We start from the raw sequence: 17136 nt of genomic DNA, 5'->3' as shown, positions 1-17136 counted from the left end.
AACTATCTGCAGACACCCAAATATCCAAGGAGGAAGCAAAGAAGTGAACACCAGACAACTGGCTTCAAATAATGCAAAGGTCTCATTTTTCAAACAATACAGAGTACCTATATGTAAAGCACTATGGAGTCTATACTCCCAATTCAGCTCTGCTTAGTGGGGCTTAAGAGAGATGGTTCAAGGCAAGGCTTTACAAAAACTTAACTTGACTGTGAACCAGAGAGAGAACACAAACACTTCATACTACAACCATTTATATGTGCTGTGTGTATAAAACTGAAACAAAATTTCACAATACATATCCTTGCTACATGTGATACCCTATGATATTTCTATTTTATTCTATTCCATTTTATATGTTAGCATTTTTAAATGATGGTCATGATCCATTCATAGATTTTATAAGCCATTAATTGATCCTGGCTTGCTGTTTACAAAAAAAAATCATAAGTCTACTGAGAAATCATTTAACATGATGTCTGCAGCTTTTTTCAAAGGTTGATATGAGATGATCTCATGATTAATGTTTCTGCATCTTTGTAAAAATGCTATTAAAAACAAAACATTATACTGGTCGTTAATTATATACAGATCAAGTCTGTGTTCATGCATTTGTTTATTCATTTATTCATTGTATCTTGTAAAAAATGAGTCTCTATGCTAGGAAGTGAGGATATAATGAGAAATGAGACACAGGTGCTGCCTTCAAATAACTCATAATTTAGGTGGAAAATAGAAAGGTAAATAGGCAATTAAATGATAATGGTTTGCATAATATGCTACGAAAGTACATTTGAAAGGCATCAAACCCAGATTTGAGAAGCCAGACTAGGCCAACGGCTTCCAGGAATAAATGATAGCTATATTATGTCCAAAAAAAGAGAAGGATGAGCCAGGTGAGGAGGACAGAAAGTTGGGGAGGGGACACAGTGCTATGTAGAGACCAGCAGATGCCAGTCTTGGAGGAAGAGAAAAGAAGAAATGCCTCTGAGGAGCTGAAGTAAGTTCAGGAACTCTTTAAGATGACAGTGCACACAAACGAGGCTAGAAAAGTAAAACAGCATCTGCCAAGGTCATGAGAGGCCTGGTAAGTCCAGATGAGGAATTTGGACTTTATCCTAAAGGTAACAGGAGGTTATAAAAGAATGCAAAAGACTTTCATTTCCCATGGTAATACCAAAAAAAAAAAAAAAAAATCCAAATAAAATTAAAATCACATTAACCTATGGAATTATTGAAGAGATGGATGGTATGAAATCCGGAAGAACTAATTTCTAGAGAGAGGAATCCTTCTCAGGTGGGCAGCAAGCAGTGGCAACTTTCAGGACAAGGTGGGGCAAAGGACAGGAGGAAGGAGACCAGCTAGAGACATTGGCCCCATGGCAGTGGCCTCAGCAGCATCTAAGTAGGCTGTGGACCAGGCAAACTGACAGTGATTAAAATGAGGCCTGTTCCCAGACCAGCATGACTCCTGTTGGAATCTGAAAGACCATCTTAGATGCCAAAGGTAGGAAAGAGTTCACATTCTTGGGGAAGAATAAAAGCAATGGAAGCGAGTGAAGGCCTCTGGGCCAGAGGGCCACAGGATCAGATGTAGTTGTAGAAGGGTTTCTGTGGCTGCAGTGTGGTTGACAGCAAGCAGTGGAGGAGATGAGGAACTGTGGCAGGAGCACATGTGGGAGAGGTGGTGTGACCCAGACTAGACCTGGAGAAGTGGGGACAGAAGTGGTATTTAGGAGACAAAAGTGACTAGATTAACTGCAAGGTCCTGGGGGATAAAGAGGAGAAACATAAAGCAGACTCACAGGTCTCTGGGGCAGGAACATGTCTTCCCTGAGGTGAGACTACCAGAAAAACACTAAATCAGGGGTCAGAGTCAGAAGATGAGGTCAGGATGGCAGTGCTAGGTCTCATGTTCTATGACTCACCCCAGTGGACACGGCCTCTGGTAGGTGGAGGTAGGAGTCCAGAAGTCAGAAGAGTTGTAGTCTGGGGATAGAAGTTTGGGGGCTTTCAGCACAGTCATAGGGGTGGATAAGATCACCAAGGAGAATACAGATCAAGAAAAGAAGAGACACTGGAGAAGATGCCTGGAAAACACAGTCATTTAAGGGATAGGAAAAGGGAACTGAGAAGGAATAATGGGAATGGCAGGAATACACAAGGATAGGACACTGTTCTGGAAAGCAAGAGAAAGGAGCATTTCAAGGAGTAAGCAGTCACCTTTGTCAAAGGTTGCTGAGAAAAACTGGAATTGAGCCACTGGATTTGGCTCCATGGACACCGCCAGAGACCCCAGCAGGATAGTTTAGGTGGAAGGCCAAGTGTGGGGGCCAGATGGAAGTGTGGGCTGGGGAAGCAGAAAAGATGAGTTCTTAAGATGATCCGAGGGGGAGAAGAGGGAGGGTGTGGTGGCAGGAAGGAGTTTTAAGATGGGAAAACTGGAGGCAGTAGAAAGTCCCTGGTAGGCAAGGTAGAAAGAAGTTGAACGTATAAAAGGCTAAAGATGCTGTCTTCAGCCACCACAGGCTTAGGAAAGGGATCAGTGACTCTCATGCAGGGTATTTGCTGATCTGGCCTAGCCTGATCATAGAGAAGGAAGGAGCTCCCATGGCTTTTGTTTGCATCCCCTATTCCTGCACTCACTAGGCTTGTGGAGTGAATGAGCAACCAACTGGAGTGATGAGACGATACTGGCTAGGCGAGGTCAAGTGCCACTTCAGGCATCACAGGCCAGTCTCAGAAATAACACTGAAATCCAACAGGCAAGGAAGATAACAAAATAGTTTTCTTGACACAAGTCACTTCTGTGTTAAAAGTATACAAACACCCATGTGCTACAAAATACATAAACCCATATTCAAATAAGATCCTTTTCAAAGGTAAGGAGTTCTTACTCAACAGATACCATGCCCTGATCCAAAAACAACACCAGACCCTTACCCACTGAAAACAAAATGCATTACCATAAGGCTGCACATAGCTTGAGCCTTTTTTTTTTTTTTTAAATGAAGAGATCAGTACTCCATAGCCTTCCCCTTTGGAGTCTTATCAAAGGCCTACATGGACACCCATCCCTGTTGCTAATGAGCTCAGGTAGAGGCATGGCACTGCTCAAAAAGATTAGTACTCCTGCCCAGGCTTAGTTATCACTAGGAAAGAGCCACATCCAAGCTATATTAACCCCTGAATTAGCTAGACCAAACCAGAACATCTGGAACGTGATTCTTGAGGTCCTGCAGCAGGAACCATTATGCTCTAGGGGATTACCAAGTAAGAATACCAAGTCCCGACCCTTCAGAGGTTTATACACCAGGGCCAAGAATGTTGCGTTGGCACAGAGTGGGCATGCAACAAATACCTGTTGATGGACTTTAAATCACTATAATTGATACCAAGTTAGGGTTCTCTGTACATACCCCTATAGCAAAGACTACAGAAATAACAGACTAATTGCTCAATTGATTTACCCATATAAATCAAATTAAAATCTTTCCCCACAAGAGATTAGGCAGATGCTTCATTTAAAAACATTGACTTTTCACTTTTATTCAAAACCTATAAATCCTATACAAATATCACTTAATTGCTTAAGTCTAAACTTCTATACTACTCTTCCTAAATGTGATTTATTAGCACTAGATGATTTGAAAATCTAATGGCTTATTTTCTGGCAATAAAATCTATATCCAAATTTCTTTTTCATTTAAACAATCAAAACTAATTGGCTACCTAGAAGCAATCATTCCTATAGGGACATTTCTACCAAGTACCTTGACACCCATTTATATTTCTTCATGGTGTAAAATAGTCTTTACCATGGATTTTTTTTTTTTGTATTTAGTAAATTTAATGTTTGTTCACTTTCCTGTTAAAGAAACAACTGCCATTTACAGAGCACTTAGGTATCAGGACAGATCCAACCACCACAGACCCAGCCCTACATCATGGAAACAGAAGTTAATGTTGAAAGTATCTGCAGAAAACTATGGTCATAGTTACCCTCCTCCTCCCGTGATGTAGCTGTAGCCGCCAGTGCCCAGGCCGTAGCCATACCGCTCTCCCAGAAACACCGGTTCACTGGAGTCGTAACAGCTAAGCAAGTGCTGGAGTCTGGAGATGCTAAATTCCAAAGGGAACATAAGCAATAAGGACTTAATTCAAAATCTCTTTTCGTGGTAAATAGTCTGTGATTCTTACATCCCACTGGTTATACCATATGTATAATTGTCTGTATATAGATATACTGATAGTATAATACTTTACTGAAATCACTTAGAAATGAAATTTAAGTGATTTACAGAAGAAATGCATTTAAAAAAAAAAGGAAAGAAGAATTGATGGAAGCTGTATATTCCCAGAAACAGGAGGAAAACTAAAAAACGTGGGGCTTACTCCTCAGTTTTATTTTTTTAAGGTTTTATTCATTCATTCATTCATTCATTCATTCATCATTCATTCGAGACAGAGAGAGAGAGAGGCAGAGACACAGGCAGAGGGAGAAGCAGGCTCCATGCAGGGAGCCCAATGTGGGACTCAATTCCGGGACTCCAGGATCACATCCTGGGCTGAAGGCAGATGCTCAACCGCTCAGCCACCCAGGTGCCCCCAGGCTCAGTTTTAAAAAGCTCCTGCCAGAACACAGCTGCCTAGGTTGGGTGAACAGGGTGGCAGATTAATGAAGTAAAGGTGGCCAGTGTACCAGTCCTGTTTCCCAGTGAGTGTGAACTAACTGCCACATCTTTTCAGGTGTACTTGGTGTTGGAGTGCTAACAACACTGACTCCATCTTTGGCTCTCCATCTCGCTCTCACCTGTAGTGCACAAGTGGTGCCACTTTAGATACCTACCCTGAGACAGCACCGCCATGTCCTGAGGGATGAAGGGCTGGAGAGTGGCACAGAATGGCTACATATTACTGTCCTGACCTATCAACTGACCATCAATCAGTAAGTTACCCTAAATAAAACTGTGTAAGCAGAATGGAGTGGCTTGCTTCCTTTTTCGGTATTAAAGTGCCCTCTTAGTCTTGGAAGATACTTTACTGACCCTCCTGCACCTACTAATGCTTGGAGTAGTGGGCAGGATACCGACAATGAAACAAGTCATGGGTGAAACGGCCAAGCCGGGGGAAGCCCATGGTCCATGCAGGGGAAATCCCAGGCTGGCTAGCCACGACCCTGTGGGGAGACTTGGCCATGTATTTTGAGCACTTCAGGCCAGTGTGTGAATATGGAGATGCCCTAAAATGCCTGAGATCGTGGAGAAGCAAATGGGCCAAGAAGCGGTGGCAGCTTGAGTGTTATGACTGTGGGATGCTGGAGGAGGTGGTATTATTGTAAATGGACTCCTAAGATGTCAAAAATGGCCTAGGCCACTGCTCAACCTGCCTTGTGACCAAGACTGTATACTGCAGGCATGGGTGAGACCTGCAGGCACTTAAAACCTGGCTTAACAAGGAGGACACTCCCTCCCCTCCATTGCACTGGACCCCTGTGGAAGAACCGAGGATGAAACACACCATTTACACCCAGTATTTTGGTGGCCCAAATGAAGAATTACTTTTCTCTTACATCAATGTTCATATCTCACAGTCAGCCCCAAGGGCAGGGTATCAGACTTTAGTATCTGTTCTTGTCCCTGTGGCTAAACAGCCCACTGCTATGATAGCCACTATAGTAGCCAACTTACACAAAACTGAAAAGGAAATAGATTGAAAAATAGGGAAAAATAAAGGATCCCCTCAATGATGAAGTGGTGGGAAAGAAGCCTATCAAGATCTTGTAAACAATGGTAGCAAGATCTAATATTGTCTGGGACCCCAAGAGAAAATATAGACAACTCAGTTGGGTCTTGCTAAGCCTCTAGAAGGCATTGCCTAAGGGAAAGCAGTTTACTTCCTTGAAGGCTCTAAAAGGCAGGTGTGTTGTCAAGGGACCCTCTGCTAATGGCAGAATTTCAGGGGTGGATACCACCTACCCCTAGAGACAGGAGTTAGGTCAGTGTTGCCCTCTCTTGCATGCAGGAAGGACCAACCAGAGGGCCCCATATGAAATTAATCATTTATTGATCTTGCACTAACCAACAGACTGTACTAGCTCTAACAGTCACTGGCTGAATGCACACTTGTCTACAGAAACACCTTAAATTTTGGGGGAGAAATAAAGGCAAAAATGGTAGTAAAAGGCCTTAGAAATATTAATGCCAAATGTGAGTTGAATGTAAGTTCACATCCAGAAGGGTTTGGCTGAAGCTGTGGCAACAACAAAATGGGAAATCAATTATAGTTATTTATATAAGTTCAGTAAGAATATGGTTCTTGTAACAGGACATCACTGAAACGGTGGTTATATTATCAAGGCTGTGACTGGAAGGTCCTATTTAAGAGAGACCTGCATAGATTCTGATATGGCCAGACAGCTTTAAGGAACTAAGATTGGTTTTAAGGAGCCAAGGAAGCCCCTTGGAAAAAAATCAGCCTGGTCCCTTGCTTACAGGCTTCCTCAGAGCCTTACCAGGAGATTAAGGAAGATCATTTCCTGTCAGTCTCAGGAACCACAGGTATTTGGGGGAACTCGAAGAAGAGAGGAAGTAACCCAAACTAAATGGATTGCAGGTGAGTCTGATGGGAGGTATTTGGCTTGGCTTGCAGTCTCCAAAGGCTGTTAAAGGCTCAATCTGAAATTCCTTTTGAGAAGTCCCAGTAAAGCAGATTTAAAAGAACCTAATGACCAGCTGCTATTCTTACTGCATTTATGTAAATAATTGGGCTTAAAAATAATAATTAAGGCAAGCTTGTTAAAATTGGACTTGTTTTACAAATAGCTTAATCTTGTTTTTGGCGGCAAGGGGTGCTGAAGGGGAGGCGGGCAGGGAGAAGCAAAGGGGAAATGGAGAGAGAATCTCAAGCAGACTCCACACTGAGCGTAGAGCATGAGAGCATGACCTGAATCAAAATCAAGAGTTAGATGCTTAACCAACCATCTGAGCCACCCAGGTGCCCCGCAAACAAGTTAATCTGAATTTGGCTACCTTTGATAGAAATGAAGGTGATTTTAGGGGCACCTGGGTGGCTCAATAGGTTAAGTGGCTGCTGTTGGCTCAAGTCATAATCCTGGGGTCCAGCCCTGCATCAGGGTCCCTGCTGGATGGGCAGCCTGCTTCTCCCTCTCCAGTGCTTGTGTTCTCCTGCTCTCTCCCTCTCTCTCAAATAAATAAAATCTTTAAAAAAAATGAGGATGATCTTAGAGAGAAAAAAATTCTTTCAGTAATTTGTCTTTATGGGTGTTAGATTCTAGTTCTGATTATCTTTGAATGCTGATTGTTTACCTCTAAAACTAGGCTGGACCCTGCATTCTTTTGGTTTCCTTGCATATATGGCTTATTTTCTACCTGACAGATTGCACACTATAGGTCTGATTTTGAAAGCCCACCAGCAGGACCACCTCCTGAAACGAGAACCGCTCTTCAAATGAACTTACCTAATTGCCCTTGTTATAAAATAGAAAAAGATGCTAAGACTATATGCAAGACTTCCAAAATAATGGCTCCATAAACGATGGGGGCTCAACTTAGTACTAACAGAATCTCTGCAGTTGGATGCAAGGCAGTTTCATTCCTCAAATCTTGATCTACACCCCTTTTCAGCAGGAAGTAGTTAGACTGGTCATCACCCCTACCCCCTCAAGAATGAGAAATCCTGAAAAATCAAGGAGTAGTACTGGTTAAGCTCCAATATTGTTGCTGGCACCAGGATACAAGTCACCTCCTGCTGTCTGGTACTAAGGTCACTGTGAAAGAATGGTGTGCAAAGATTAGGCCATAAAGATGTCAAGGGTGGAGAGAGTAGGAGTGCTGACAACACTGACTCCATTTTGAGGACTTTACCTTGTTCTCCCCCTCTAGTGCACAGATGGTACCACTTAAGATAATTACCCATGACCTCCCCACCACGTCCCTCACTCCATAAGAGCAGGGGAAAGGTCCAGACAGAGGCTGAGAATAGGGGTGGAGAATAAGAGCATATTTCAGCCTGGATCATCTGTCCATCAGCCTCTCAGTAAGTTACCCTAGGAATAAAACTGTGACTGGTTTGAAGAAGCTTGCTTCATTTTTGGTTTTACAGTACCTTCTCAGTCTGGAGAATACATTACTGACCCTCTGCCACTTTCTAACACTTAGTATCTTTTAATTTAATGGATTCCAAAAGGAATTTTTTCAAGATTTTAGAGAGAGTGCACATGTGAGCACATGGGGAGTTGGGAGGGGGACAGAGGGAGAGGGAAAGAGAAAATTTTAGTAGACTCTGGGCTGAGTGCAGAGCATGACTCAGGGCTCGATCCCATGACTTTGAGATCATGACTTGAGCTAAAACCAAGAGTCAGGCACTTAACTGACTGTGCCACCCAGTTTACCCCCACAAATGGAATTTTTGAGGTACAAATGAGATCCACGTCAGGCACATGGCTGGCAGGTGGGGAATGGGAATTTAGGCAGTGAGGATTTCCAGGAAACCTTCCAATTATTGCATACAGCCATGCACAGTTTTCTCCTGAGTAAGGGCACATGAGTTGTCTTTTTATGTCTATTTATACCTCTGGAACCCATACTTCTTTGTTATATGTCAACGAGATAGCTTACAAAGGGCAATGAGAATATCCAGGAGCTAGTCAAAAACACCTACAACTACAGCTGCCATAAGGATGAAGGAAGAAAAAGACTTCATAGGAAAATAAAACAGAAATATTTTTCAAGGGTGAGACAAAGGTTGATGTTGAAAAGGCTAGTTTTTCCATGTTTGAAGAACTTATATCACTTACAAATGCATTATAAAGTCCTTCCACTGTGTGTTCTAAACTAGAGCTTGCCAGGTCTCCACAAAAATCCTCAGTTCTCTAATGATATTAATCAGTGTTCCCTGAAAAGAGTTGTTTCTTGGTCAATTTTGGATTCTTTTTAATTGGTTAAATAAATTTCAATCTTTCTCAAGCCTGATGAGCACCATGCATGTGCAAGAGGTGGAGATAGCAAGCACCTCTCTAAATTGTTAATCATAAATTCTTCTGTTCTAGAATTTCACTTTCCTCTTTTGGGGGATAGGTAGAGTCTTAAGAAGTCAAAGTGGAGATGTATGAAGTAGAGAAGAAAGAGGACACCATTCCAATCCACATTCATGCAACTTACACAAATACCCCAGCTAATAAGCCTAAAACTTAAAATGAAGAAAATAAATTTAATGCATGAAAATATCACTTAAAAATGTGGTGCTGAGAGTTTATAAGTTTGTTAATCATGTTTATATCTGGCTAGAGGTCAAGGCCTCTGACAATGTAGATAATTTCTGAGTGACCAGAAAAACGTTATCTTTTAAACTGTCATATTTTAGGCACAGAAGGTAAACATTCTAGGCACCTAGTTTGGAATCTATCTTCAGAAAGTCAGCTAATAACTTGGCAGGGGGAGGTACGAAAGTGTACAGATACCCAGTAAGACAGCATTCGGCTATGGAAAATATATTCTTAAAGATTTCTAAGGAAACTGACTTTTGGCTAGTAAAAGTCTGTATGTCAAAATACAAAACCACCACCACCAAAAGACAAACAAAAAAACCTCAAAGACCTCTGGGGCAAATTTACATCACGTTCTTGACCTGAGAAGAAATGAGTATTTCTCTTCCTCCTGCATACTATAAAAATGTCGATTCAGCCCCCAACTTGTAATTCCTGAGGTTAAAATAACTGGTACTTAATATCTCATCTGGGTTTCTTTTCCTTATAACGTCAATCACTTCCCTACTCACAATATCATTTTAAAGCTGGAGAATCATAAACTGGGTCTGACAACCATCATATGGTTCATTTTGGTAAAAACTAGAAATGTGAATAAAGCAGATGAATCTCCAATTCTGTCCAAGCAGACTGGCTGTTCACCCAGGAAAGGAACTTTATTTAACAATATGTTACCATTTCAGACAATTTTGAGGCACAGAAATGAAGAAAAACAATATGGCAACACTAAAGATTATGTGCTATCAAAATTATATTAACACAGCTTACTGTTGCATATAGATTTTTAACTGCATAAAACTGATCTGTGTGTGTGTGTGTGTGTGTGTGTGTGTGTGTGGTGGACACATAATGTTATCTAAGTTTCAGGTGTACAACTTAGTGAGGTGACAAGTTTACACATGATGTTACGCTCACCACAGGTATAGCTACCATCAGTCTCATGACATTGCTATTACAATACCATTGATGGTATTCCTTATGTTCTCCTTTTTATTCCCAAGACTTACTCATTCCATAACTGGAAGTTTGTGCCCCCCCCCCACTTCCCTTCTCTCTGGCAATCATCAGTTTTCCATATTTATATTCTGATTCTGCTGGGTTTTTTTTAATATTCTGTTCATTAGTGGAATCATAAGTCAAACTGAGAAAGAGTTATTTCACTTAACACCCTCCAGGTCCATCCATGTTGTCACAAATGGCAAGATCTTTCTTTCATAGCTAACGTAATATTTCACTGTATGTATGTGTGTGGGATAGGTAGATAGGTAGGTAGGTAGGTAGGTAGGTAGATAGATAGATAGATAGATAGATAGATAGATAGATAGATAGATAGATACCACCTCTTTATCTATCGATGGACACTTGGGTTGCTTCCATGTCTTGGCTATTGCAGATAATGTTGCAATAAACGTAGAGGTGTATATATCTTTTCAAATTAGTGTTTTCCTTTTCCTCGAGTAATTACCCAATAATGGAATTATCAGATCCTATGTTATTCCTACTTTTAACTTTTTGAGGAACCTCCATACTATTTTCCACAGGGGCTATACCAGTTTGCATTAGCACTAGCAGTGCAGGAGGGTTCCTTTTTAGCCACATCCTTGCCAACACTTCTTGTTTCTTGCATTTGACTTTAGCCATTCTGACAGGTGTGTAGTGATATCTCATTGTAGTTTTGGTTTTGACTTCCCTCAAAATTATTGATATTGAGCATCTTTCCATGTCTTTGTTGGCCATCTGTAGGTCTTCTCTGGAGAAAGGTCTATTCAGATGTTTTGCCCATTTTTAATGGGATTATTTTGGTACTGTAGTTCTTTATATATCTTGGATATTAACTTTATATATCTTGTTGGATATGTCATTTGCAAATATCTTCTCCCATTCAGTAGGTTGTCTTTTTGCTTTGTTGATGGTTTCCTTCATTGTGCAAAACCTTCCATTTCAATGTAGTCCCAATAGTTTATTTTTACTTTTGTTTTCCTTGTCTTAGGAGACATACCTAGAAAAAATGTTACTATGGTTGATGTCAGAGAAATTATTGCCTGTGCCTCTATAGATTTTTATGGTTTCAGGTTTCACATTTAGGTCTTTAATTCATTTTGAATTCATTTTTGTGTAGGGTATTAGGAAACAGTCCATTTTCCTTGTTTTAAATGTAGCTGTTCAGTTTTCCCAGGATCATTTATTAAAAAGACTATCTTTTCCCCATTGTATATTCTTTCCTCCTTTGTCATAGATTGACCATATTAATGGGGGTTTATTTCTGGGATCTCTAACCTTTTCCACTGATCTATGTGTCAGTCTTTGCATCAGTACCATACAGTTTTGACTACTACAGCTTTGTAGTATATCTTGAAATCTGAAATTCTGGTACCTTCAGCTTTGTTCTTTTTTTTTTTTTTAAGATTTTATTTTTTTATTTATTTAAGAGAATTGAGAGAGAGAGAGAGAGAGAGAGAGAGAGAGAGAGAGAGAGAATATGAGTGGGTAAAGGGGCAGGGCAGAGAGAGAAGCCAACTCCCTGCTGAGCAGGGAGCCTGATGTGGGGCTCGATCCCAGGACCCTGGGATCATGACCTGAACTGAACACAGATGCTTAACTGACTGAGGCACCCAAGTGCCCCTAGCTTTTTTTTTTTTTTAATCAGCATTGCTTTGGCTACTGTGGTTCTATATAAGTTATAGGATTATTCTAATTTTAAGAAAAATGCTGCTGATATTTTGATAGGGATTGCATTGAATCTGTAGATTGCTTTGGGTAACAGGACACTTTGACAATATTCTGATCCATGAGGATGGAATAACTTTCCATTTGTTTGTGTTATCTTCAAATTCTTTCATCAGGATTTTCTTGTTTTCAGAGTACAGGTCTTTGACCTCTTTGGTTAATTCCTAGGTATTTTATTCTTTTTGGTGAAATTTTAAGTTCTGTATTTTTAATTTCTCTTTCTGTGATGTTGTTATTAGTGTATAGAAACACTACCAATTCCTGGGTATCAATTTTGATTCTTGCAACTTTAGTGAATTCATTTATTTTAGTAGGGTTTTTTTTGGTGGAATATTTAGGTTTGTCTATGTATAATATCATGTCATCTACAAATAGTGACAGTTGAACTTCTTTACCAATATGGATGCCTCTTATTTCTTGTCTGACTGCTGTGACAAGTACTATGATGAATAAAAGTAGCAAAGAGTGGACCATTCTTGTGTTGTTTCTGATCTTAGGGGAAAAGCTCTGTTTTTCATCATTTGAGGATTATCTGTGTGTTTTTCATTTATGGCCTTTATTATGTTTGGGTTTAGAAGGAACATACTTCTTTTGTTGAGAGTTTTTTCATGAATGGAATCTTGTCAAATACTTTTTATGAATCTATTGAGATGATTATATTATTTATCTTTTGCCTTGTTAGAATAATGATTTTTTAAAAATCCAGATGAAATTCTACTCTAATCTACTATGGATTTTGTTTTTTAACATTAGGAAATAACATCAAGATTACAGAAAAATTCCAGGGATGCCTGGGTAGCTCATCAGTTGAGCATCTGCCTTTGGCTCAGGGCATTTTCCTGGAGTCCAGGGATGGAGTCCCACATCGGGCTCCCTGCATGGAGCCTGCTTCTTCCTCTGCCTATGTCTCTGCCTCTCTCTGTGTGTCTCTCAGGAATAAATAAATAAAATCTTAAAAAAAAAAAAAAAGATGATAGGGCAGCCCCGGTGGCTCAGTGGTTTAGCACTGCCTTCAGTCCAGGGCCTGATCCTGAAGATCCAGGATCGAGTCCCACGTCAGGCTCCCTGCATGGAGCCTGCTTCTCCCTCTGCCTGTGTCTCTGCCTCTCTCTCTCTCTCTCTCTCTCTCTCTGACTCTCATGAATAAATAAACAAAAATCTTTAAAAAAAAAAGATACTGTTAAAAAAAAAAAAGATGATAGAAAAATTCCAAGAGTAGTACAATGGAAAGAACTCTCATATATCCTTTACCCAGATTCACCAGTTGTTAACTTTACCCTATTTGCCTTATCATTCTCTCAATCTTTCTCTCTATATAGATATTCATATATCTGTGTATATATATACATATGTATGTATACATGCACCAATGTGTGTGCACATGTGCATATACATGTACATATACATATATTTTCTCTTTTCTAAAATATTGGGAGTAAGCCTCATACATTATATCCCTTTCCCCTAAATACATCAATGTATATCTCCTAAGAACAGGAAAAGTTAAAAACTTCAAGAACTTTAACATTAATAGGGTAATTTTATTAAAAAGCTAAGCCTATACCTATCATATGTTCTAGCCATTCCACTCATAGGTATTTAGCCAAGATAAATGAACATATATATATATATATACAAAGATATGTACACAAAGGTTCATAGCAGCCTTAATTAGAATTCCAAAATTTAAAACAAATACTTATATCTAATCTACCACCTATATTCCAATTTTATCAGTTGGCCCCGTGTCTATCATAGCACATTTTCCCTCCAGTACAGGATGCAGCCCAGGATCCCTTATTGCATTTATTTTTCATATCACCTTATCCTCCCATAATCTACAATAGTTATTCAGCTTCTCTTTGTCTTTCAGGACACTGGTACTTTAAATAAGAAAAGAACCTCCCCGTTTTTTTAATGGAATGATCATAATCTTGGGTTTATCTGGTGTTTCCTCATGATAAAGTCCAGCATATACATTCCCAGTCACAGTATTATTTATGTGATGTTGTGTCTGATACATGATGTCCTTCTGTTCTTCACTGGTGGTACTCATTCTGACCAGCCAGTCAATGTTGTTGTCCGGTTTCTCTACTGGACAGTTACTATTTTTCCATTGCTATTTTTTAATTCCAGTGCAATCAATGTAGTGTCATGTTAGTTTCAGGTAACCTAGAAGAAATAAATTCCTAGAAACATACAACCTCCCAGAACTGAATCAGGAAGAAACAGAAAATCTGAACAGACTGATTACCAGCAAGGAAATTGAACACCAACAAACCAAAGTCCAAAACCAGAAGGCTTCACAAAGGTGAATTCTATCAAATATTAAAGAAGAGCTAATACCTATTCTCAGTATTCCAAAAAACAGAAGAGGAAGAAAAGCTTTTCTTCCATATTCATTCTATGAGACCAGCATTACTCTGATACCAAAACCAGATAAAGACACTACAAAAAAGAACTATAGGTCAGTATACCCAATGAACATAGATGCCAGTATCTGCTAGTCTACTATCTGATCTAGTGTATCTTTATTTTGTTACTGAGTTATTCATCTCCAGTTGTTTTCTATCTCTGTTGAGGGTCTCTGTAGGACCCTCCACTCATTTCTCTAGTCCAGTGGATACCTTTACTTTAAATTCCTTAGCCATATTATTTATCTGTTTCATTTAGCTCTCTTACTGTGATTTTGTCCTACCCATTTGGGACATATTCCCCTGTCTTCTCATTTTGTTTAAGTTTCTGTGTCTATTTCTATGTACTAGGAGACAGTCATAGCTCTTGATCTTGAAAGTAGTTGCCTTATGAAGAATAGGTCCTGTGGTGCCCTATAGTACAATATCCCCTATTCACCAGAATCTTAAACTTCAGGGATGTCTCCTATGTGTGTTGAGTGTGCCCTACTGTTTGGCTAGGCTGCTTTTGCCTTCAGACCAGTTGTCTGCAGTTGCTCTCTTTGTTGCGGCAGGATTTGGCCCCTGTGTTGTTAATAGGCTAGTCTGGGACTGCCGTGGGGATGAGTTGGGTAAGACCAGCTATTCACCAGAGATGCATTAGTATCGGACTGCAGGGCATTCTCCCTGCATCGTCCACTGAGAAGTCAGACCATATGTCTGCCCCCAGGTTACTGCTGGAGCTGCAGTAGAACTGGTGTGTGTGGTTATCTTACCCTCTCCCAGGGGCAGGAGTCACCCCAGAGTGACCCCCCTTCCTGGGGATGCCTGCACATTTCCAGGCTTGTGGCACCATTCTGGATGCATTCTTGCTGAAGGCTTGTTGGAGGGGATGGGGTGTATAGCGTCAGCAAGCTTTGCCCCAGTTTGCTGCGGAAGGAGATCTGGTGCTGCTTTAGAGAACTCCTGCCAAGGCCTGGTTGAAGGGGGCAGTCTGCAGAAAAGTATAGGGGTGGGGGAAAAGGGGGCAGGGCTGGGAAGGTGGCAGATGGTTAGCAAACTACATGGAGAGTGTTAGCACTGTGCTGATTGCTACACATGTCCATGTAGGCTAGGGGGTGGGGGAGGGAAATGGTGTCTGCCAGCTCTTTTGTTCTTGGAGAAGTCTCCTAAAGAACCCTGCCCTTCCAGCATATATTCTGAGATAATAAACAAAACTCCTTTCCCTATACCCCAGGTTTTTAAAACTGCTGCTTCTATTCTGTATCTCCGTGGGGCTGTTATGCTATCTCTTTATGGGTGGGAACTCAAGTTTCCTGTGGCCCTCTAGCTCTCCCAGAGCTGAGCCAATGATTTTTTGAAGTTCTAGGTGTTAAGCTCCACTGATTGTAAAAGCTGGTAAAGTTAATCTCCTCTAGTTTTCAAAGCTAAATATTATAAGGATTTGTCTTACCAGTGCAGGTCCTGGGAAGGTGCCCAGTGTGGGGTCTGCTCCATACTTGTAGTGGCCCTCCCATGGACAGTTCCATAGGTCAGCCTGGTTCCTGACTGCTTCTTTGCCCTTCCTACCATTTTTGACATGGCCCCTTTATATTCAGCCATAGAGATTCTGTTCTACCAGTCTTTGGGTCATTTTCTGGATTATTTACACTAATATAGGTGTTATGTAGGTATTTCCATGGGATGAGGTGAACTTAGGGCCCTCTTCCGCCACCTGCACATCTTATACCTTTCTATTGCTAACTCTGAGAGTCTGGGCAGGTACTTTAACACCAGCAAATATCCTTGGCCCTATTAAAACGTACCCCTAGTTTAACATCCATTAATGATTGTTATCTTAATCTTTACTATGATGGTTACAAAGTGATGGCTTTTCCCACTCCATCACTATCTCCACATTTACCAGTCAGAACTTCTCATTATCCTGGAAGCAAGAGTCTACCCACTAGGGATGGAATTTCGTCCCTTTCCAAATTTATACATTGAAGCCAGAACCCCCAGTGTGGTTATATTTGGAGATGGGGACTCTAAGGAGGTAATCAAAGTTAAATAAGATCATAAGGTAGGAGGACTCTGATCCAACAGATTTAATGTCCTTCTAAGAACAGATGCCTCAGAGTTCTCTCCACAGAACACAAAGGACACAGAGATGGTGGCTGCCTTCAAACCAAGAGAAGAGGCCCTGGAAACCTACCCTACCACCACCTGGATCTTGGACCTCCCAGCATCTAGAACTGTGAGAAAAAAAAAAAATGTCTGTTGTTTTAAACTACCCACTCTATGGTATTTAATATACCATCCTTCCCCCCATTTATTTACCTATTTTCTACTTTTTATAATCATGAACTCACTGATTCCCAATTTTAATGGTTTATAATTCATTTTTGCCCTTAATTATATGATGTTTGTCCAAGACTTGGCCATTGGGAAACCATTTAAAGTTTGTTTCTTTGTCCTCCTAAACTGCACTTTTCTTTTTATACCAGAAAGTAAGGAAGTCTTTAAAAGAAAAAAAAAATGTTCCAAATGTCTTTATATCTTCTTGCCTAAGCCTTAGAACCTGCTATTTCTCTGCATCAGTGGAGCAGCCAGCACCACAGTTCTGCTCTCTAGTTAGCCAGTGCTACGGGGATATCTGCTTGTAGTCTCCTTTAGGAGAAAGAACTAGGAAACATACAAGTGCACATACACGTACTTTAGAAATCATGAGTCTGACAAAAATTACGAGTT

The 17136-nt window shown here is 40.5% G+C and overlaps 1 protein-coding gene across 2 annotated transcripts in view; it reads right to left on the bottom strand.

Annotated features, from left to right (window-relative positions):
• B3GLCT (beta 3-glucosyltransferase) overlaps positions 1-17136 on the bottom strand; it is a 127398-nt gene that overhangs the window by 23019 nt on the left and 87243 nt on the right. For both annotated transcript variants that reach the window (XM_055317462.1, XM_055317461.1), the window contains exon 13: positions 4003-4122. In XM_055317462.1, coding sequence (XP_055173437.1) covers positions 4003-4122 — 120 coding nt within the window. The remainder of the gene's footprint in view (positions 1-4002; positions 4123-17136) is intronic.

The sequence above is a fragment of the Nyctereutes procyonoides genome, unplaced genomic scaffold (assembly GCF_905146905.1).
Source record: "Nyctereutes procyonoides isolate TBG_1078 unplaced genomic scaffold, NYPRO_anot_genome, whole genome shotgun sequence".
In the NCBI taxonomy this organism is placed as follows: Eukaryota; Metazoa; Chordata; class Mammalia; order Carnivora; family Canidae; genus Nyctereutes; species Nyctereutes procyonoides.
This window is presented reverse-complemented; position numbering and strand designations above follow the sequence as displayed.